The sequence below is a fragment of the Amia ocellicauda genome, chromosome 9 (genome assembly GCF_036373705.1).
Source record: "Amia ocellicauda isolate fAmiCal2 chromosome 9, fAmiCal2.hap1, whole genome shotgun sequence".
Classification (NCBI taxonomy): Eukaryota; Metazoa; Chordata; class Actinopteri; order Amiiformes; family Amiidae; genus Amia; species Amia ocellicauda.
The window spans coordinates 2,998,145-3,018,519 of record NC_089858.1 but is presented as its reverse complement, the minus strand read 5'-3'; the positions used below and the strand labels follow the sequence as shown (position 1 = coordinate 3,018,519).

The 20,375-nt window shown below is 47.5% G+C and overlaps 1 protein-coding gene across 2 annotated transcripts; it reads left to right on the top strand.

Annotated features, from left to right (window-relative positions):
* Window positions 1–2,381: 2,381 nt before the first annotated feature.
* LOC136758374 (ras-related protein Rab-14) lies at window positions 2,382–20,202 on the top strand. 2 transcript variants are annotated; one of them, XM_066712646.1, is made up of 8 exons: window positions 2,382–2,534; window positions 9,376–9,434; window positions 11,543–11,596; window positions 12,870–13,047; window positions 14,181–14,247; window positions 14,859–14,946; window positions 15,802–15,832; window positions 16,105–20,202. In XM_066712646.1, exons 2-8 carry the CDS (start codon window positions 9,383–9,385, stop codon window positions 16,280–16,282), a joined length of 648 nt encoding a protein of 215 aa, XP_066568743.1. In that variant the 5' UTR covers window positions 2,382–2,534; window positions 9,376–9,382; the 3' UTR covers window positions 16,283–20,202. The 2 variants fall into 2 exon arrangements, with proteins under 2 accessions (XP_066568743.1, XP_066568744.1); XM_066712647.1 differs by lacking the exon at window positions 2,382–2,534 and adding an exon at window positions 4,922–4,946.
* Window positions 20,203–20,375: the final 173 nt, after the last annotated feature.

Here is a 20,375-nt window from a genome sequence, read left to right as displayed (position 1 = left end):
TCTGTAGAGGTGAGGGACCCCGGGCTTCCTCCTCTCTGTCTCGGTGAGGCTGCGTTTATGAAAGTGACCCATCCGCTATCCTATAATCACCATCATCATCATCATCATCATCATCATCATCATAACAGTGTGGTTACAGAGAACATGACGTCATTAAGGGCAGTTTCTGCATTTATAGGAAGCAGTTCAACAACACTTTGACACTGGCTTTATTTATCACTGAATCACTGACTTTACACAAACAACGACCAAAAAACCCTTTGGTGACAGACCGAATTTAATGTCTGGTCACCCTGTGTGTGTGTGTGTGTGTGTGTGTGGTTTGGGGGGTACATATCATCAGTATTTGCCATGTTTGACATATTGCATCCCCGAAAAGCACGATGAGTTAATGTCCTCTCAACCCTGGCTAAGCGCCCTGCATTGTCCAGGCATGGTCTCCTCTTCTGGTCAAAATCAAAAGCCACAGTCAGTATCTGTGTGGCCCCCAGCTGCGTTAAGTCCTGCAGTGCATCTCCTCCTCATGGACTGACCCAGATCTGCCAGTTCTTGTGTGAGATGTTACCCCACTCTTCCACCGGCACTTGCAAGTTCCCGCACATTTCTGGGGGAATGGCCCTCGCCCTCCCCCTCCGATCCAACAGGCCCCAGACGTGCTCAATGGGGTTGAGATCCGGCTCTTCGCTGGCCATGGCAGACACCGACATTCCTGTCCTGCAGGAAATCACGTCCAGCGCAGGTGGGTTTGTGCCCATAGGCCACGTTGTTGCCGGTGATGTCTGTAAGGACCTGCCGTACAACAGGCCTACAAGCCCTCAGTCCAGCCTCTCTCAGCCGATTGCGCACAGTCTGAGCACTGATGGGGTGCTGGGTGTTAAACAGGGTGCTGTGTGTGTTAAACAGGGTGCTGGGTGTGTGTTAAACAGGGTGCTGTGTGTTAATCAGGGTGCTGTGTGTTAATCAGGGTGCTGTGTGTTAAACAGGGTGCTGTGTGTTAATCAGGGTGCTGGGTGTTAATCAGGGTGCTGGGTGTTAAACAGGGTGCTGGGTGTTAAACAGGGTGCTGGGTGTGTGTTAAACAGGGTGCTGGGTGTTAAACAGGGTGCTGGGTGTGTGTTAAACAGGGTGCTGTGTGTTAATCAGGGTGCTGTGTGTTAATCAGGGTGCTGTGTGTTAAACAGGGTGCTGGGTGTTAAACAGGGTGCTGTGTGTTAAACAGGGTGCTGGGTGTGTGTTAAACAGGGTGCTGTGTGTTAATCAGGGTGCTGGGTGTGTGTTAATCAGGGTGCTGTGTGTTAAACAGGGTGCTGGGTGTTAAACAGGGTGCTGGGTGTGTGTTAAACAGGGTGCTGGGTGTTAAACAGGGTGCTGTGTGTGTGTTAAACAGGGTGCTGTGTGTTAATCAGGGTGCTGTGTGTTAATCAGGGTGCTGTGTGTTAAACAGGGTGCTGTGTGTTAATCAGGGTGCTGTGTGTTAATCAGGGTGCTGGGTGTTAAACAGGGTGCTGTGTGTTAAACAGGGTGCTGTGTGTTAATCAGGGTGCTGTGTGTTAAACAGGGTGCTGTGTGTGTTAATCAGGGTGCTGTGTGTTAATCAGGGTGCTGTGTGTTAAACAGGGTGCTGTGTGTTAAACAGGGTGCTGTGTGTTAATCAGGGTGCTGTGTGTTAAACAGGGTGCTGGGTGTTAAACACGGTGCTGGGTGTGTGTTAAACAGGGTGCTGGGTGTGTGTTAAACAGGGTGCTGTGTGTTAATCAGGGTGCTGTGTGTTAATCAGGGTGCTGGGTGTTAATCAGGGTGCTGTGTGTTAAACAGGGTGCTGGGTGTTAAACAGGGTGCTGTGTGTTAATCAGGGTGCTGTGTGTTAAACAGGGTGCTGTGTGTTAATCAGGGTGCTGGGTGTGTGTTAATCAGGGTGCTGTGTGTTAATCAGGGTGCTGTGTGTTAAACAGGGTGCTGTGTGTTAATCAGGGTGCTGGGTGTGTGTTAATCAGGGTGCTGTGTGTTAATCAGGGTGCTGTGTGTTAAACAGGGTGCTGTGTGTTAATCAGGGTGCTGTGTGTTAATCAGGGTGCTGGGTGTTAAACAGGGTGCTGTGTGTTAATCAGGGTGCTGTGTGTTAATCAGGGTGCTGGGTGTGTGTTAATCAGGGTGCTGTGTGTTAAACAGGGTGCTGGGTGTTAATCAGGGTGCTGTGTGTTAAACAGGGTGCTGGGTGTTAATCAGGGTGCTGTGTGTTAATCAGGGTGCTGTGTGTTAAACAGGGTGCTGGGTGTTAATCAGGGTGCTGTGTGTTAAACAGGGTGCTGTGTGTTAAACGTGCGCTGTTTGCTCGGCTCGTGCGGCGGTGCGTTTTGCGGCGGCTCTGCGCGCGCTGCCCTTTGTCCCGCGAGCCCATTGTGCGTGACGAGGAAACCCTGTGCAGCAGCGCCGCCGCCGCCGCCATCTTGGAGAGGCAGACACTTCAACCCAGGATAACCTGCAGAGCCCAGCGCGGAGACGGGAGTCAAACCACCGACCGACACCGAACCACGGTAAGCAGCTGCGAGGGGCCGCGGGCAGGCTGTAGTGGCGCCCTGCTCGGGGCCCTCGGCCGCCGGACAGCGAGCTGGCGGAGCGGCGGTGTTGTAAATACGGGATCTGGAAGAAAATGATCCATTGTCGGAAAAAAAAAAAGCAGGAAGGAGGAGGGGGACGACAACACCCAGATCACCGACACCGCCGGGCTGAGCCCCCCGACAGCCCTGCCACTGAGTCCGCCGGCCCTGTCCGCCTCCCGCCGCCTCGGGAGGAGCGGTCCCTGTCTGTCCGCGGGGCGCCGTTGACCTAGCGGTTTAAAGGGCTCCATCCCCCGGCCGCTCTTCCGGAAGAGCTCGGGTTGTGTTTTTGTGTCGGGCGGAGCAGGCGGCGGAGGACGGGTCTCTGCCCACAGGGGCCCGGTCCTCTGTTCCCCGGCCGGGTTAGCTCACTCGGTGTCCGTGTCTTTGGTCCGCAGTGACGCGTCTTTGTTGGCAGTTTTAACGCCGTGTTAGGTGGCAGTAACGCCGAGAGAGACGCAGGGGCTGGACTAGGCCCGGCCGGGGCTGCCGGAGAGTGAGTGCCGCTGCTGGGGCTCCTGCTGTCGCACACGCCTGTAGGTGGTCCAGTCGGGCCCTGTTTCAGTCTCAGTAGACAATATACCGGACTTGTACCGAGGGGGATTTGATCGGGGCCGATATAAAAGCTGTCCGGGTAATAATGCTCAGTGTGGGGCTGCGCTTTTGACTTGTCATTGAGCCGTGCGGGGTTGTGTCGCCGGCAGTGTCTTTGTACCCGTCCGGATGCAAATGGCAGGTTTTGTGTCATTTGCGGGTGTGTGTGCGTGTTACCGCTTAGGTCACTGTAGACAGCGCACAGGATACACCTGCAGAGATGTGCTTTAACCTACATGACACAGCATGATGCACACTGCAGGCCTCCGGTCGGTGTTTTTGCACAAACTGTTTTTCAGGTGTGTTGCGTGTGCAGATATGAATCAGGCTGCTGGAGCCGGTGCGTGCCGTGCGCTGACACCTGCGTGGCCGCTGTGTTGCTGCTCCCTCTGGACGGTGCGTGTTTGTGTGGACATCTTCCTTTGTGCCGTGTGGCCTTCAGAGACAGCCCCTCACGCATTGCTTTTGTCACCCCCCATGCATACTGATGTGTGCTTTGTACTGTCAGTGTTGAGGTACATGAGCAGAAGAAGCAAAACCGTTGTACAGAAAAGCATGTAGGCGTTTTGTTCCGGGTGTATCCGTTTTCAGTTGTGATCCCTGCTGTTTGCTGTGGATCTTAGTGGCTGTTGAGAGAGAATGCATCAAATCTGGTTTCATCTTGACATATTTCAATAAAAGCTTTATACTTTGTGTAATCCATTTATTACACGTTTAAATGGTATGGATCAGGTGATTATCCCCTGGATATTGATTTAAGCCTGCAGATTAACCAGAAGAGTCGATAAGGAAGAAGAAAATCACAACTGCCTTTGCATATTGGCACAGAGTTAGGGATTGAATAATGGGGCGTTTCACCTGTATACCGTCAGGTGGGGAAGACTTTGCAGTGTCTGTAGATAATGCAGATAAAACCGTGTACAATGCTCTATTTAAAATCACTCCGCAAATAAAAATATCTGAATGTGTACTGTGCATTAAAAAAAAAAAAAAAAGGCAACCTAATGTGTTAGATATTTCATTTGTGTGCATTCGTGCAGAGGAGCAGGCTGCGGTGAAATGAAATGAAGGTGGAAGGAAGGAAGGCTGGAAGAGCGTCTGAATTCCCGTTAAAGCCGGAGTGCTGAGCCAGCGCATGCTCCAGGCAGGTCGGTCACATGCTCCTGATCCCTGTGTGCTTGGGAGATTCTTCTGGCGCTGCTCAGAGGAAGTTTTCTCCATTTGCTTGCAGAAGGGTGAGGCAGTAAGTAGCAGTAGGAGGTGGATTTCTGCTCCTTCTGCACATTGACTGAAGTGTGTGGTCATAGAGGGGTGGGGTAATCTTGAACATACCTGGAGCTGTATTTTGACATTTGTTTGGCTAAAATAAATGTGTGTTTAGCGCTGATTAAAGCACAGGAGTTAACCATAACCACTAAAGTATTTTAGATAGATTGTAGAGGTAAGGAATACCTACCTAGCTTTCTGACAGGCTCTGTTATCATTGACCTCTGGAGCCCAGGTTCGCGTGTGGATGTGTGTGTTTCCCGGACGAATGCTCTTCGGGTGGTCTGTGTAAGTCCTGACGCTCTGCAAGACTGAAGGAAGCTCACATTTTACACACAGCTGTGGATGTCGCATATGCATTGCAGGACTAAATGGATAACACACTGAAAATAGGTGAGAATAGAAGCCAGCTGTGAGTGTAGAATTGTGTGTTGTAGAGCAGCCACGCTTTGGATCGAGGAGGAGTAACGCCACGCCACAACACTGAAGGTAAAAGTGGAAATCCAGGGAACTTGTATTCCCCCCCACTTAGCAGGATGAAGTAATCATTCACAAGGACGTGAAGTTGCACCACATGACAATGGGTCATGTGCACCAGGCACGGGGGGGGGTGTTGTGCACATGGATATTACAGCAGGATCCTACATTCAGTACAAGTGGGAGATTCAGTAAATGAGGAAGTGGGTTTTCTTAGAACAACTGAAGGGTAGTGCATGAGGTTTTGTAATGCACTTCCAGCATTCTGTGTGTCCTCCCTCTGTATTAGGCTATGTGTTGTACCAGAGTGGTTGATGGCACACGTTCACAGAGAAACGTTCCTTATTGTAAGCTGTTGTAATGCTGGTTGATACGTTACATTTTATGCTCTTTTGTAGCTATTTAAATAAATCCTTGTATAACAAAAAGGCAGATGAGAGAGAAACAGCCGATGTCCTCAAACTCCCAGATTTGGCTCGGTTTTGCTTTATCGTTTACATTCACAAAGATAAGGAGGAACTGTGCAATAAATTATCTTTTTAGCTCTTGGAGGAAGTAGTGGGACAGCACATGAATTCACCTTTGTGTGTAGTTCAGGGAGGCATGGAATGGTTCAAAGGTAGGTGAAGGATGAAGTGTGCACGGCTAGATGTGGCACTTCTATTGATTGGTTTACATTGAAATCCATTGAGGATGCGTGTGCTTCATCAGGCACCTTTCATACTGAATAATGGCGAATTGGAGAGATCTATCAAATGTCACTTTCCTGGCAGCTGTGCGCCAGCTGTGTCCCTGTCGATGGTTGACTGTGAAGGGGGGTGTAACTGTCTTGAGTTTGTGTATCATTTGCCACCATGATGATGATTCCATGATGACTTCGTCTCCAGCCCCCGAGCCGCCCCTCCCTCCCTTCCTCTCCTGTCGTCTTTCCCTTTTTATTGCATTTAAAACCAAGAACCTGGCCTGTCTGACAGAAAGGAGGTCTTTTTTTTCTTTCTCAGTAAATTTCCATCTGCCTTGCATCTCGTTCTTGCTGGTGAAATCTACTGCTCATTATTTTGTTTTTGATGTGACATTCATGACAGAGCCTTGCAAGCACAACTTACTCGCAGTGCTTTTATTAAATCCCTTATTAGTCAATAGGCAGGATCTTTAAGACATGTCACTCATCGCAGTCAGTATTAGCGCTTTATACCCCTCTGTGAAAAGCAACGCATTCTTCCAGGGACGTGTCAACGTTGCGCACGAATGTCGTTTGTTCTAGCTTGACTCAGTCCATCCCATCAGTACTGTATGATACTGCCGTTTACACTATAAAACGAGTTGCTGGATTGAGCCGTCACTTTGACAGTCAGCTGTAGCTGTAGACGACTCATTAATTAATTTCGCCCCTCCAAAATTGAATGGGTGAAGTGTAAGCTGTAAAGTCTGATGTTTGATTTCTCTAAAGGCAGTAAATCATAGAATGGATGAATGTAGGTTGACAGTTTGAACTATATCTCCCAGACATGTAAGCCTTAGGTGCAGGAAACATTAAAGCATTGAAGGGCTTTCTAATAAGAGGACATTTGAGTCCTTAGTTACTGTCTTCAGGTATTCAGATTTGGGATAATTTAAATCATTTTTTAAAATCCAGTATATATCTGTATTTTCTAAATAAACTGATCTGCATGTGATATTTTAATATTTTAAAAAATGCATGTTTGCCTTGAAATGGGGTTTTATATAAAAAATGGTTAAGCACAAATATTGTAGAATAATCTTAAACACCAGTCAAGTATTTTATATGGCTGCTCAATCAGATATAACCTGAATGAATGGAAAAATGAAACTTTGCTTATGACAGGCATATGTATTGCCTATTATTAGTGACATGCTGTTACATGAAGAGAAATTAGTGTAAAATCAGTGCTGGGGAAAATAAATACTGTGAAGAATTAAAAACATATGTATACACACACAAATCGAATACTAAAAAATAAAATAAGAATCCACATTTTGCTAGGTACGTCAGTTATCCTGGTCTTTACTGTTGAGTTACGAACAGACTTGCATGCCTTTATACAGTCCTCTGCCCACCTGCTTTTTTCAGGTTCAAACTGGATTGGGTAACAAACATTTGTGCTGCCAAAACTGGGTTTAAACCTGTCAAACCCTGAACTCCAGACCCCTGTTAATACTTCTGCAGCTGTCCTTGTGCTTCTAAAAGCCCATATGAAACCCACCAGAGCGTTTCTCAGGGACAAGGCCTCTGGTATAGCTGAACTGGAGTTTGATCTTCTTCCACAGCCATGTGCAAAAGCCTTGCTTAGCCAGCATTTGGTGTATTTGCAACAGAAGTGATTTAGACGGCAGCTCTGACTGCACCGAGATGACGTGTAAGAGCTCTGTGCCGCCGAGCACTTTCTGATTCGCTCCATAAATAATCAAGGCAGTGGCACCACCAGCGGGAACACTTGAAATGAGCAAGGTTAAACAAGTAATGCGTGTATGAAAATCACAACTATCCATCATTAGGGAGCGCAAGTGTTTTATGAGCTCCTGCCTGGTTTCGCTGCTTTTCAAATACAGCTTTGTTTCTTTGCCTCTAGGGGTAAGAAAATAATTTGAATAGGGGACTGAAGGATCGTATGAAGGAGCAATTGGCTTATTAATAATTTTTAGTGAAGAAAAAAATAAAATAAAAAAAGTGACACTATTGACATAGGAAAATACATGAATGAACTTGGATCTAAAGCAGAAGACTACTTGAGGAAGTCCCGTTTTTTTTTTTTTTAAACAATGGTTGAGTAATTTGGTAAAATATATCAATTAATATCTGCCTTTGTTTAGCTTGGTTTTATGAATTTAAACATGCACTTTATAGCGTTGTTTGCTCAGAGCCCTTCCGGCTGCCTTCAATACCATTACGATGCAGATAATTTCTGGCAATCATTATCTTGGCCCGTTTGAAAGGAGCAATGTGCCAGTGTTTGCATTCTTTAATATCAAACACCATTTCCACTAATCCAGTTGTACAGACACACCTTGTAGCCACTGATTCCACATGGAAAGTGTTTCAGTATTTCAGAGTGGGATGAAATAAATATTCCTTTACACTGTTTCTAATAATACAATTTGACGAAACCAGGACTTCAGCCCACAGATGAAAAGGCAAGATTGCAGTGAGATTGTCTGTTCCCTGATCCCCTGTCTGACGATGCTGTCAAACTAGTTAAAAGTAACAGGGCAGCACTCTGCCTGGAGGTCTCGGCCTGTTGTCTTTGTAAACCTGTACAACATGTACAACGATGAACTGAAGTACCCTAACCAGTCTCTGTCTGATGTGCAGTGGGCATGCAAGGGAGCTCTGGTGTTCCTGGGTTTTAACAAACTATTTCTGCCAACCCTGGCAAATTTTTATTTTGTTAAAGAATAAATTGAAGCCATTTCTTGAACTTTTTTTTAATGGATACGGCCGTGACCTAGTGTTTTAGATGTAAAAGGACAAATGTGCGGTCTGTGTTCATCTGATCTTGATGGAGTTCTTGCAGAGAGGTTGTAATGAGATTAGGCGAGGAGCTCATTCAAGAAAGTCCATCTTGTCCAGAAATCTCGGTCAGGAGCTGCCTGTCACAGGGGTGGTATTGGTAGCACATGCTTTTCTGAAGACGGCCATCCTGCACCAGAAACCCTGGTGTCCGTATCGTGCCTGAGCTGCTGTTGTGTGCAGAATCTCATTTACATCTGATGAAACCCCGGGGTAACATTTAAGTAATTGCATCTGTCTCTTATGAATTGTGGTGTTGTCTTCTGATATGCAGTGGCAGACATGGCCATTGAATAGTGCATCGCAGCTGCGTCCGTCCACCACGGGATATATCACAGCATGAGCAATCAGTTAAGCAATGCACATCTATCATAAATCAAATATGAAATACTTCTCATATGTAAGAATTTCCAAATAATGTCCAGGTTCCCGTCGAAGAATGTCTATGTTCAGCAAAGCCTGCCAGTGTTTTGTAATTAAAGTGTTTCTCCAGAAGTCAATGTGTGCTGCAAGTGCGGGAGACTAAGCACCAAAAATCAAGATGCCCAGAAGGCCTCTCAACTCCAGGCTCTTCTTTCGTCAATATTTATTTTCCTGTTCTTAGACCAGACTTCGTGCTTGGGACCCAGTGAAGACATGCTCCCACGTTCTACAGAACTCATTTGGACTTGCATGACCTATCACCCCTGCTGTGTTACGGGAGGTGTGGTAACACTCACGGGCAGCCGGCCGGGTGTGGCAGCACACGGCACGGGTTTATTCTCGCCTGCGTTTTCTGCTCAGCCCTGTCTTTGAAGTCCTGTTGACTCATCGGCTGTTGCCGGGCCGCCTGGAGGTTTTGCTGTTGCAATCGCACGAGACTTGTTGTTGCAGGAATAACAATACTAACGACTTTGTGTTTTTCCCTTTCAGAGCCACAATGGCCACCGCACCGTACAACTACTCCTACATCTTCAAATATATCATCATCGGTAAGTGTGGCGGGCCGAACCTCACCCGTGTGAGTGAGGCTTTTCCTTCATGTTCAAGGGGGGTAATCAATGTGAAATGCCACAAACTGTTGGGCCTGTTCTGCTGAAGCGGCAGTCTGCCCGTGTCAGGCACTATAAGCTTTATGTAAGTGTACGGAAAAGAACCGCTCTGGTGAGTTTTCCGAGCTCTCTGACTCATCAGTCGCTTGGCTGAGCACATCAGTGGATGAACCAGAATAATGCCAGACAAAAATGCACCGTTCACAAAATTGAAATGGCACGGTTTCTGTTGTTCTGGTCTCCATGTTGTTCACTGACAAACCCTGACAGTGGATTTGTGTGCGTTTCTGCACCCAGCATCACTGAGGGGATTTCCTCCTACGCCACGGGTGCCTGATTTACGGCACGCCTGCAATCCAGAGTGAGGTTTTTTCCTGCTGTCAGGGCTCCTCTGCTGTGCTGTCACTCAGGTGTGGATAAGTTCCTTAAAAAAAGAAAAAGTGTCAGCATTTCACAGCTTCCCGAGAGCACTAGTCGAATATATTAAGGGATCTTTTGCATGGCCGTCATACGGATTGATAGATCCTGTGTTTGTGCAGACGGCACCCGCTGAAGGCAGACTGCGATCTTTAATTTTTAATATCTGTTCCTTCTTAGTTGCCTTTTATTTCCTCATCCTCTTGTCTGTAGATCCGCTTTGATAAGCTGCCACCCCGGTGAAAATCACAACGGCTCAATCTAAAAGGGAAGCTCTTCCAATAAATTATTTGTGGGATCTTGCCATGTCAGAATACAGACGCCAACTCCGTTCTGAAAAGAAAATCGTTCTTTTGGGATAATCCTACTGAAAATGTTACCTTTATGGTAGAGAGAAACAGTTTGAAGGCCCTGTTTCGTGTCTCTTGTATATTTCTATCCTTCCTGCTGCACTGAGCTCAGATAATAGTCCTGCACTCGTATCATGTGACCTCGGTGGCTATGCCATGTGCCCCTGTAGAGAGACTTCCAGCACAGCTCCGATGTCAATGTTCTCAATCTTCAGAAATCAACTAGGAGAGAGTTTTTATTTTTGTTGGCAAAGTAAAACCACTGTTTGAAACCACCAAACGGTGTTTATGGACCGATCTGGAGCTCTGTGTGCCAGTGGACCTACAAGAAGTCCCAGGCAGAAGGATTTTGTCACAGTTATAAAAGAGTGGCGGAAGAAAAGAGTCCAGAAAATGAGACTTTAATGACAACTCTGCTAGAAGATTTAAAGCAAAAATAAATAAATGCATGAAAACTGACAAAAACAAAATCAGAATTTGCCAGTGCGCAGCCCAGACAAGTATTAGAATGTACTGAATTGTAAATACACCCCTGCATTTTTTCATTGCTGGAAATCTTAAATCTGAGTTGTTGACTCACGTTAGAGTTTCTCGGAGAGGATGCACAGAGGCAGTGACATTTGTTCCCAGGAATGCATTAAGCTGTTTCCATTGGCTGATCGTCAGAATTGTTTTGGTCAGATTGAGCAATACGATTAAGCATAACCCTTTTATTCCTATTTTGAGTTCATGGTTGAAAGTTTTTTTTTTGCATTGTTTACTATAAGCTTGATTGGTATTTTTGTCTCAAATACAATTTCCTCAGAGAGGTTTATTGGTGGAGCAGTAAATAAGCCCACTGCTAAAGGGTTCCCCCCGAAATCTGGGACTTTGAAAAACATTGCAACTTTCTGTGCAGACTTAAAGGATAAACATTAGGAAGACTAGTCTCCATCAACTAATTTAGACTTTTTCTAAATGTGTCTCTTGTTTATCCTAAAGCCTGTTTTGAACGATGATTTGGGGATTTTGCAGATGGTACATAAGTTACACTCATTTGTTGTGCATCAGTTATGCATGAAAGTGACTTTGTTATAAGATACATTTTGGTTAATTTCACCTTTTCATTAGATTAAAGTAGTGCATCTTGGCAAACACTTTATCTTGGAATAGTTCGAAGCTTCTGAGAAAATACATCAAGTTAAATGCCTGTTGAAATGATTAATGATCATCCTGTCTTAACATTTCAAATCTGGGGAAAATATACAAATACATATTTAAATCTTTTTCTCTTTCTTGCAGGGGACATGGGAGTAGGAAAATCTTGTTTGCTTCACCAATTCACAGAAAAGAAATGTAAGTTAGCCTTGTATTTGTATTTTTGAATTCACACACAGTTTCTTTTGTACGGAGGATCACTGTGTGTGTGTTTGTGGTCTAGCAGGCTGTAATGTTTCTCCTCTTTCTTGCATACAAAGGTTGTAGTGTGTGACAGAAGAATAAAGTGGATGAGCGAGGAAATTCCTCAGCCTATCGCTCATAGGGGATCTGTCTCTGTCTTAAACGCAGCACAAAAGCTCCATATTTGTTTAGGTTATTAAACGTTATGATTCACGACTCTGCGGTGTTCAAGCTTCTCATTGTACACTTGACAACAGAGAGAGGGGCTGCTTTTGTGAATGTTGTGTGCTAGATTGGAAGCTTTAGCTTTTCTCCGCACTTCTGTTTGGAGATCAGCGGCTTGATGTGGGCAACAGGGACGCATTAAAGAGCGGGGTACTTCATTATTGCTGTTCAACCTGCTGGTAAGCCATTTCAGAACAACAATTGCAGCGTCTCAGAGAACAGGGCCATAAACCACCCACTCCTCGCTTTCATTTAGAGGGTAATTTACCTGCCACCGAGCCTGCGAGAGTGGTGCTCAATTAAATTAACTCTGAGGATATGCCAATACGCTGCCAGGAGACAGGGGACACAAGACACCGGATCATGATACCTGGTGTCTGTCCCCTTCATTGAAACGTTTCCAGCTGCCCGTGATGCTACTGTTCGGTGGAATGATATCCTGTTAGATTTAAGGTGCTTTGAAGAAAGGGACTTCTTGGGTGTCATCTAAAGTCTTCCCCGGACACGGCTGTAGGCGTCTGTTTTACTCGTACACAGACCCTGCCCTACTAACGGGCGATGTATGAAGATCCACGCAATAGCCGTGATGTCAGAGTCATCCTTCTGTGTCAACTCCTTGCTCTTAATTTATTCCTGTAAGGACTAAAACTGTGTATTGTTTTATGTGCCGATACTGTATAGGGTGGTGAAAAGCCTTGCAGTGTGTGTATGTTGTGGACACTGTAAGCTTCCCTGGGTTGCTGTGCCTGCTGAGAAATTATTAACAACAATAATTAATAATAAAATAATAACGGCAACCCTGTGCTGCTTAATCTATCCTTTGTTGTGTATCGCCTCCTCTGAGTCAAGGCTGCTAATTTGGATAAAGCAGGGCTCGGCAGTGAGTAGAAAATGGCTTAATCATTTGAATACAAGTGGTTTATAACGTCATGCCCAGGGAAAACATTAGCTTGATGTGCTTTAATTCCTTCTCCTGCTTTATCTCTGCGTCTCTGTGCTGCAGTTATGGCCGACTGTCCTCACACAATCGGCGTGGAGTTCGGCACGAGGATAATCGAAGTCAGCGGGCAGAAGATCAAGTTGCAGATCTGGGACACAGCGGGCCAGGAGCGTTTCAGAGCCGTGACGCGGAGCTACTACAGAGGGGCGGCCGGGGCGCTGATGGTCTATGACATCACCAGGTAGGGCTGGCCAAAGACCTGCAACGTGGGTCAATATCGCTCTCTAAAACCTCCTTAATCAGTGTGTTTATTATAGCCGGCGTCCTTGCCCAAGGCAACTTGGATATTGGGGTAAAACAAAACCTGTAAGGGTGTCTGCTAAGAAACAATAACTTTATCCAACAGGCTAATATGGATTAGATCAACTTAATACTTGTATTAAATCCTGTCTCGTTTCTGAGACTAATTCTGTCTGGCCGGCCTCTGGAGTCCTGCTCTCTCTCGAACCCGGGGAATATCTCGATGGTGATTGAATTCGGATCTAATTGGTTCCTTGAGTAATCTCCGGGACCTGGTGTCTGTTCTGAGGGTGCCATTGCACTCGGGTCTCTGGGCAGCGAGTGGTTATTGTGGTAACCGCCGGTGCAGTGCTGTGTTGCCATGCTCTCCGCAGCGTGCAGTGAAGCGCAGTTAACGGGGCTAATGCACGACAGCTGGGGAGTCGGGAGTTCGATCAGGAGCTAAATGGCTGTGTGTTCAGAGGGCTGGCAGGGATGGAGCAGTGAAGCCTGATGGCCCCGAGCCCTCGGTGTGAGGTGTGCGTCCTGTGCAGGAGGCGTGTGGATGCATCGCACTGTCGCGGTGGCCACTGAGGAAGTGGGTTTAATAAACTGCTGTGACTTAAACTGCTCTGTTGATCAATTCCTCTTGTTTATGTGCCTGGCAGATCTGGACATTTTGTTTCACAATAATATTTTAAACTCTGGCAAGTCAGGATAATTTAAGCTTTTGAGATTTTGTAAAACCAATTTTGCCACCCTGCCATTCTGGGACAAAATCCCACCGATTTGTTAAACATTTTATATTTGCAATGAACTGCTGCGATGAGACGGGGTTACACACTGTAGCTGATGTGCTTTGTGCTGCATTGGGATCAAAATGGAAGAAATGCTGTGAAATTGACACAGTTGTATAGGCTTGAGTATTAATTGATCAGTGTCACATTTATCCATATACAAATAAAAATAAATCTATATCTATGTATAAACCAGAGAGAAACCAGTCACTGGGTGTGTTGTTGTGAACCAGACTAAGCTGCCGTCTTTAGTCTTAATCTGATGTACTGAGGGTTTTCTCTTTTGCCTTCCCTTCAGGAGAAGCACATACAACCACCTTAGCAGCTGGCTGACAGACGCGAGAAATCTCACCAACCCCAACACTGTGAGTGTCTGTCTCTCCTCGTACACTGCTCTTGATAAGTCCCAGGTTTCATGTCAGTGTTGTTCATTTGAGAATTAGGCCTCCGATGACCTCACCCTGGAAATACACCTAATTTTGATGACTGATTTTCTAGGGCTGCACGGATCTCCCCGATAATTCAAAGATAGCCGTATTGTAAGTTATTAATGTTAATAGCTGGACCAGTAATGTCCCAGCAGCACAGACTCCCACAGCTGATCACCGGTCACTTATAATCCGGTGCTGCACACATTCTGAACATCCTCTTCACATCAACACGTCCCCCCCACCTCTGTACAGCCCGTGTGTGTGGCGGCACTCGCTCGCCAGTGAGAACCAGAGCTTCCTGTCCTCCGCTCTCCCAAGCATAGATCCCTCGGCATAATCTGATCCCCGAGCTGCGCAGTGAGTCCTGAAAAACCTGAAAGACCGGCTGTGAGGTCGTTCACGTCGAGTGGAGCGCTCTATGATGGAGCAGGGCGTCCGAGTCGGCTGTCATGGACGCACGATCCTTCCCCATTCATGGACGATGGTCTACTGATGCTGCTGCCGCCTCTGTGCGCTGCCCTGCTGACCCTGTCTTCTGTCCCCAGGTGATCATTCTCATAGGAAACAAGGCAGACCTGGAGGCGCAGCGGGATGTGACGTACGAGGAGGCCAAGCAGTTTGCAGAGGAGAACGGTGAGCAGGCTGGGATTGTGTGGGGCGGAGCAAGCGAGTCTTGATTCTCCTCTTCACAGTCGCTAGGCGGCTCGTGATCCCTGTCACTGGATGTGTCCGAAACATACCGGGCGAAGAACCGGCTTTCTGATCTGTTACTATAATCTTGTGTGTGTAGAAACTGCACCCATCGGTCTCTGAGTGTATTTGTCCTTCTGTGCAGCAGTCCGTGGCATGTTTGTGTGTCCATGCGTGTTCCGCGTGTCCTAAAGCACCGCTCTGTGTTTACTGGTAGACCCGAATCGAGGGAACCCTTCAGCAGGGAGGGGAAGGTTTCAGTTGAGACAGTTGCACAATTCCTTCTCTGATTATAGTCAAGATCAGACATTTTACTTCCTTCTGCTTTTTAATGTTGTATTTGTGTTGCTTCTCGAAATGTAGCCAATTGTAAATGTAAATGTATTATTAATATTTATATAATGGCTTCGTATGAACATGAGCTCGCCTGTGAGGATGAAAAGCACTTCAAAGGGTTTTGGACGGCGCTGATGGATTCGGGTCTTTCTGTGTTGATTTTTAATGCTGATGCAAGCCGTGGAACTGATTTGGCGTTATTAACATTGAAAACACAGGGTTTTGATATCGCGTACAACAGTTATTTAGCCTGTTTTTAATGTATATATGCAGGTTTAATCTTGTCTTCAATACTGTTTCAAGGATATAGACTGCAGGCCACAGAGGTATGCAAGCCAAATAGCCCTTTAGAAATCTCTAAATAAAATGCAAGATATCCTGAATTTAATTGAAGATGTCTCAAATTCACTTCCGGTTGTGTGTTGGTGTGTGAAACTGACTCCGGCTCTGTGTGTCTTACAGGTCTGTTATTCCTGGAAGCAAGTGCAAAAACGTGAGTATGGCTTTCTCTCTTTATTCCGTGATGCTAAAAACAGTTTAAAATGTCCACTTACACCCACAATACAGTTAATTTGCTATTGAAAGCAGGGCTTCTGTGTTAATCATGCAGAGTGTAATGGCAAACTCCCGACACTAGTGACACTGAAGTGTAATGCGCTTCTCCGAGACACACAGACCCTCACACGTCCCGCAGGCTGCGAAGAAGGACCACATGTAGCCAAAACGAGTCTCCCCCGCCCGGCCTGACCCCCTGTCTCCCTTCAGGGGCGAGAACGTGGAGGACGCATTCCTGGAGGCGGCGAAGAAGATCTACCAAAACATTCAGGACGGCAGCCTGGACCTGAACGCAGCCGAGTCGGGGGTACAGCACAAGCCCTCGGCCCCCCAGGGCGGCCGGCTAACCAGCGACCCACAGCCCCAGAGGGAAGGGTGCGGCTGCTAATGAGCGGCACCCCCTCCCTCTGCCCCCGGGGGCCGCAGCCGCCGCGCCTCCCCCCGCGGCGAGAGAGAGAGAGTGGGTGGCGCGCACTGGGAGCGAGAGAGCGAGGGATGGGCCTGGCTGTCGACTCCTCCCGCCTCCATCCATCCTTCCCTCCCTCCCTGACCCCCCCCCCCACCACCCCTCCTCACTTCTGTCTGTCCGTCTGTCTGTCTGTCCGTCCTCTCTGACGCCCTCCACACCCCCCATCACCCTCGCCGCCCAACGCCATCCGGTACAGCTCATCTCCATTGAAACGACAGAAATGATATCTATTTATATGAGTCTATATATATATACACACACACAGACCCGTGTATATATATTGAGATAAAACAGGTCCGAATTACAGCTGAGGTGCAGTGACATTATTAAAATCTAAAAAGGAAAACGGGCATCTTTGATTTGTTTTTTATAGTTCCACACGGGACCCCTATAGCATAGATCCCAAGCGGCAGACCTCCCCCCTCCTGCATGGTTTAATTGAGAACTTTTTTTGTCCGTATGACTATTAAATTCAACTCAAATCATGTACACTTTTGTTTTCTTCAAATCTGATGGGTTTTGTGGTAGCGTCGTAGCAGCGGTCAAGGAAAAGGCCGGTCCCAGTGGTGGGACTGGGGAGGATCGTGCGGGGGTCGTGTGTGCGGCAGTAAGGAGCGGACTCACGCCGCGATGGACGCCAGGGGTCCGGGTGTGTCCATATCGAAGCGGGGGGCCGCCTCCTGTCCTCGCGGCCGTGTTGGGGGGCGATAGAAGCGTGGGATGAAAGAAGAAAACTGCTGTTGATCGTTTTAAGAGAACCCTGTGTTTTACAGTAAGGTTTGTGTGTGGGTGGGGTAGAGAGTCCGTACACAGTGGACCCCAGCAGGACCTTCCTCTCCTGTTCTGTGAGGATCCATCCAGACCCGTGATTCGAGATGCAGTGATCCCTGCGGTCCCGTCATATCAATGGCTTTTCTTTTTCTTTCTTTTATAAACGCTCTCAAGTAAATGCTTTTGTTGTCTGTTGCCTTACGATGATGATGATGATGATGATGATGACGATGACGACTGATTACTATGACCTTTTTTTATCTTCGCTGCTTGCTCTACTTTGCCGATGTCGGACGCGTCTGTGTTTAATTAAAATGGTCGTTTTTTTTGTGTTTTTGTTTTTCCGGCTCTAGTAAATGGACTCGACTGTCCCGGCCCGTCAGTCTGGGGAGAGTTGAGAGATGCGGTCTTAAAAACGAGAGCGCTCTGTAGTCGATCCTCGGGGGGGTTGGAGTCCCCGGGGAGGTGTGTGTTCTGATATGATGTGCCGGTCGGGGCGATGGCGAGAGAGAATCCAAACCTGGTTGTTCGGAGCTCCGTGATGTCATCCTTTTGTGATGGGGCATCGTGTGTGTGGGATGTCTGTTTGTGTGGAAGTCCTCTCCCGTGGCCCAGCACGGGGGACGTCCTTCAGGGTCGGGTCCCGTTTTTCAGCTTGTGATTGAGCGGGTCTCTGTGGCCCCCTGGGACCGCTCTATGAATTGTCCTGCTCTGTGGAGGTCATGCATCCCAGGGTACACTGCAATAGTGCGGAGGAGGAGGAGGGTGGGGTGGGACAGATGAGTGAATTAATTCCTGATCATCTGCTTTCTGTTAACATGAACCCTTTCTGTAAAGTGGATTTTCTTTTATCGTTCCCCCCCCCAAAACAAAGTTAAAGGGTCCCTCACAGGGTGGCGTCCCATCTGAAGCGAAGACTGTGTCTCATAAGATGTCCGTGGCTCCTCCACTATAACCCAGCCGTGCTCTCCGCCTCCTCCACACATTTGACAACAGTGAACATGTACACATTGTGAAGGAACTGCAAACACTGAAGTGCATTGTGCGTGTTTATTATTTTATGACATTTTGATTTTAATATGAATAAAATGCTCTAGAAAGAGAGATGCGTTACTCGAGCGTCTCTGTACAGCGTGGCCTCCCTTCTTGGCGTCCCGCTGCCCCCCGCGGCACAGGGACCGATGCAACCGCAGTTCACAGGACCGGCTGCACGTAACTGCTAACGGAGATCCAACCTTTTAACACTAGTTCATGCGATTATTATTATTTTTTGGGGGTTCTTGTATTATTCGGATGTTTTTGTTCCATCGCACCACTATGGCTAACCCAGTCCTGCTCCCACTCGCTCTCTCTGCTTCGCGCTCCTCCTCGTGGCGTCTCTCGTTTCTCTCTCCGCCGGGCTGCACCCCCCCCATCCCTTGTCCAGAGCCGGTTCTAGGAGGCTGGCTTTCGTAGGCGGGGTAAATCTGCTGGTGTTTTGTCAACGACTTAAAACTACAGTCTGGGGTCGGCTCAGCAGAGCGGCTCCAGACAGCGTAGTCGTGGGACGGCGTTCTTGGCCCGAGACTTTATTTTTGATGCGATCAGCTGCAGAATTACATGCGTTGAACCCAGTGAAAACCAGGGCGATACCGGGGATACATTCTGTGTACATAGGCCATCTGCAGGAATCTGTATGTATTGTAAAAAAAAAAAATCCTGTACAGCACGTGGCCGAGTGTGGCAACTGCTCTGTCTGCGTCTGCAACCTGTAAGTGGAACGGCTGTCTCCACTCGCTGCTTTTCTGCTCTGGGGATGGTGGTGCATCAGAGGAGAACATGAATTGATGGCATGTAATACTTTAAACTGAAACCCGAGCTCTACACTGTACAGTACGCAGATTTAATACCCAGTCAGTCGTGTTGAATCTGTCAATGCTCGGGGCAGCAGCCGCCGCCTGTGGGACCCGCTGGGCGTCCGCTTTCTAGAGTGTAGGGGCTAGTCTGCTTCCCATGTGCTTCCAGACCTGTCCTCAGTGTCCCGCTCTGCTCGTGTCCCGGCGCGGTCTGTCCAGACACCGGCATTTTAGCATCCTGTCTCCCGATTTCTCTCGGAGCGATGCGTTCATTGACATTTAATTGAATGCTGTCGTGGGGCACTAGACCGCTGTGGACACCTCTAGCACAGTGTCCAAACTCCGGGATGGTGCATTGTCTTTACTGTGCGAGAGATTATGGTCGGGGGGGGAAGCAATTGAGATGAATAGACTGACATTAAGGTGTACAGGGTGGGGGTCTTATAGAGGGTCTTGCATGCAGTACAGCGGTCTCGCTCCCTTCGCCGCGCCGCTCGTGTGGACGGGTTCTAGATGAACCGCTGTGGTGTCCCTCGCCTTTTGTCCCCCAGCGGCCAGAGCACGAGTCTGCCCCCCCCCGGAGCCGTCCCCTCCCACTCGACACTAAGGAAAAGCGATCGACGGCGCTTCCATCGCGTATTGTTTGGATCTGTCCGGTGTAAATACGGAGGCGCCGGGGCGCTGAATGTTAAAAGGCCAAAACTGGAATCGGTGTCTCTGGAGAGAGTCCCGCCCTGCTGTTGAGTGTCGTCTCGTGAAAGAATGTGATCTTGATGTAGATTGAAGTCCCGTCGAACCAGACTGACATGATGGCTCTTGTTCTGGGGGCGTTTCGATATAAATATATTATAATTATCACCAGTTTTCTTTCTTTTCTTCCTTAATCAACCGTAGTCTTGCACCACAGTAGCGGTGTCTACCTAGGGACCACAGCTTGCTAACACAAGTATATAATATTTATATAAAACCCGTTCATTCTGCCCAAATCAAACGGCAATGACATTGGCTTTAATGTTTGCTTGGTTTATATATATATATATTTAATTATTTTTTTCATTCATTTTTGTTCTTTTTTGTGTGTGAGAGAGAGATTTTAACTCCTTCAACAGCTTTCAATAGGTCTTGTTATTTATATCTGTGACAACCTTTCTTTGGACTGCTGTACTTTTCATTTGATGGAACAAAATGCTATTAATCTGAATATTTGTAAATAAAGTACCTGTATCTAGAGAACGCTGTGGGTCTGTGATTTCGGGAGCGCGACGAGGCGCATGCGTAGGTCGGGGGAATCCTGTGGCTTGTTGGGTACAGTTGGACTGCACTGCCCCATTGCTCTTTATTCCTCCCAGCCCTCCCTGCACCGATTCACACCGGAGCCTCCCTCCTGGCGCTGGAATAACCGACCC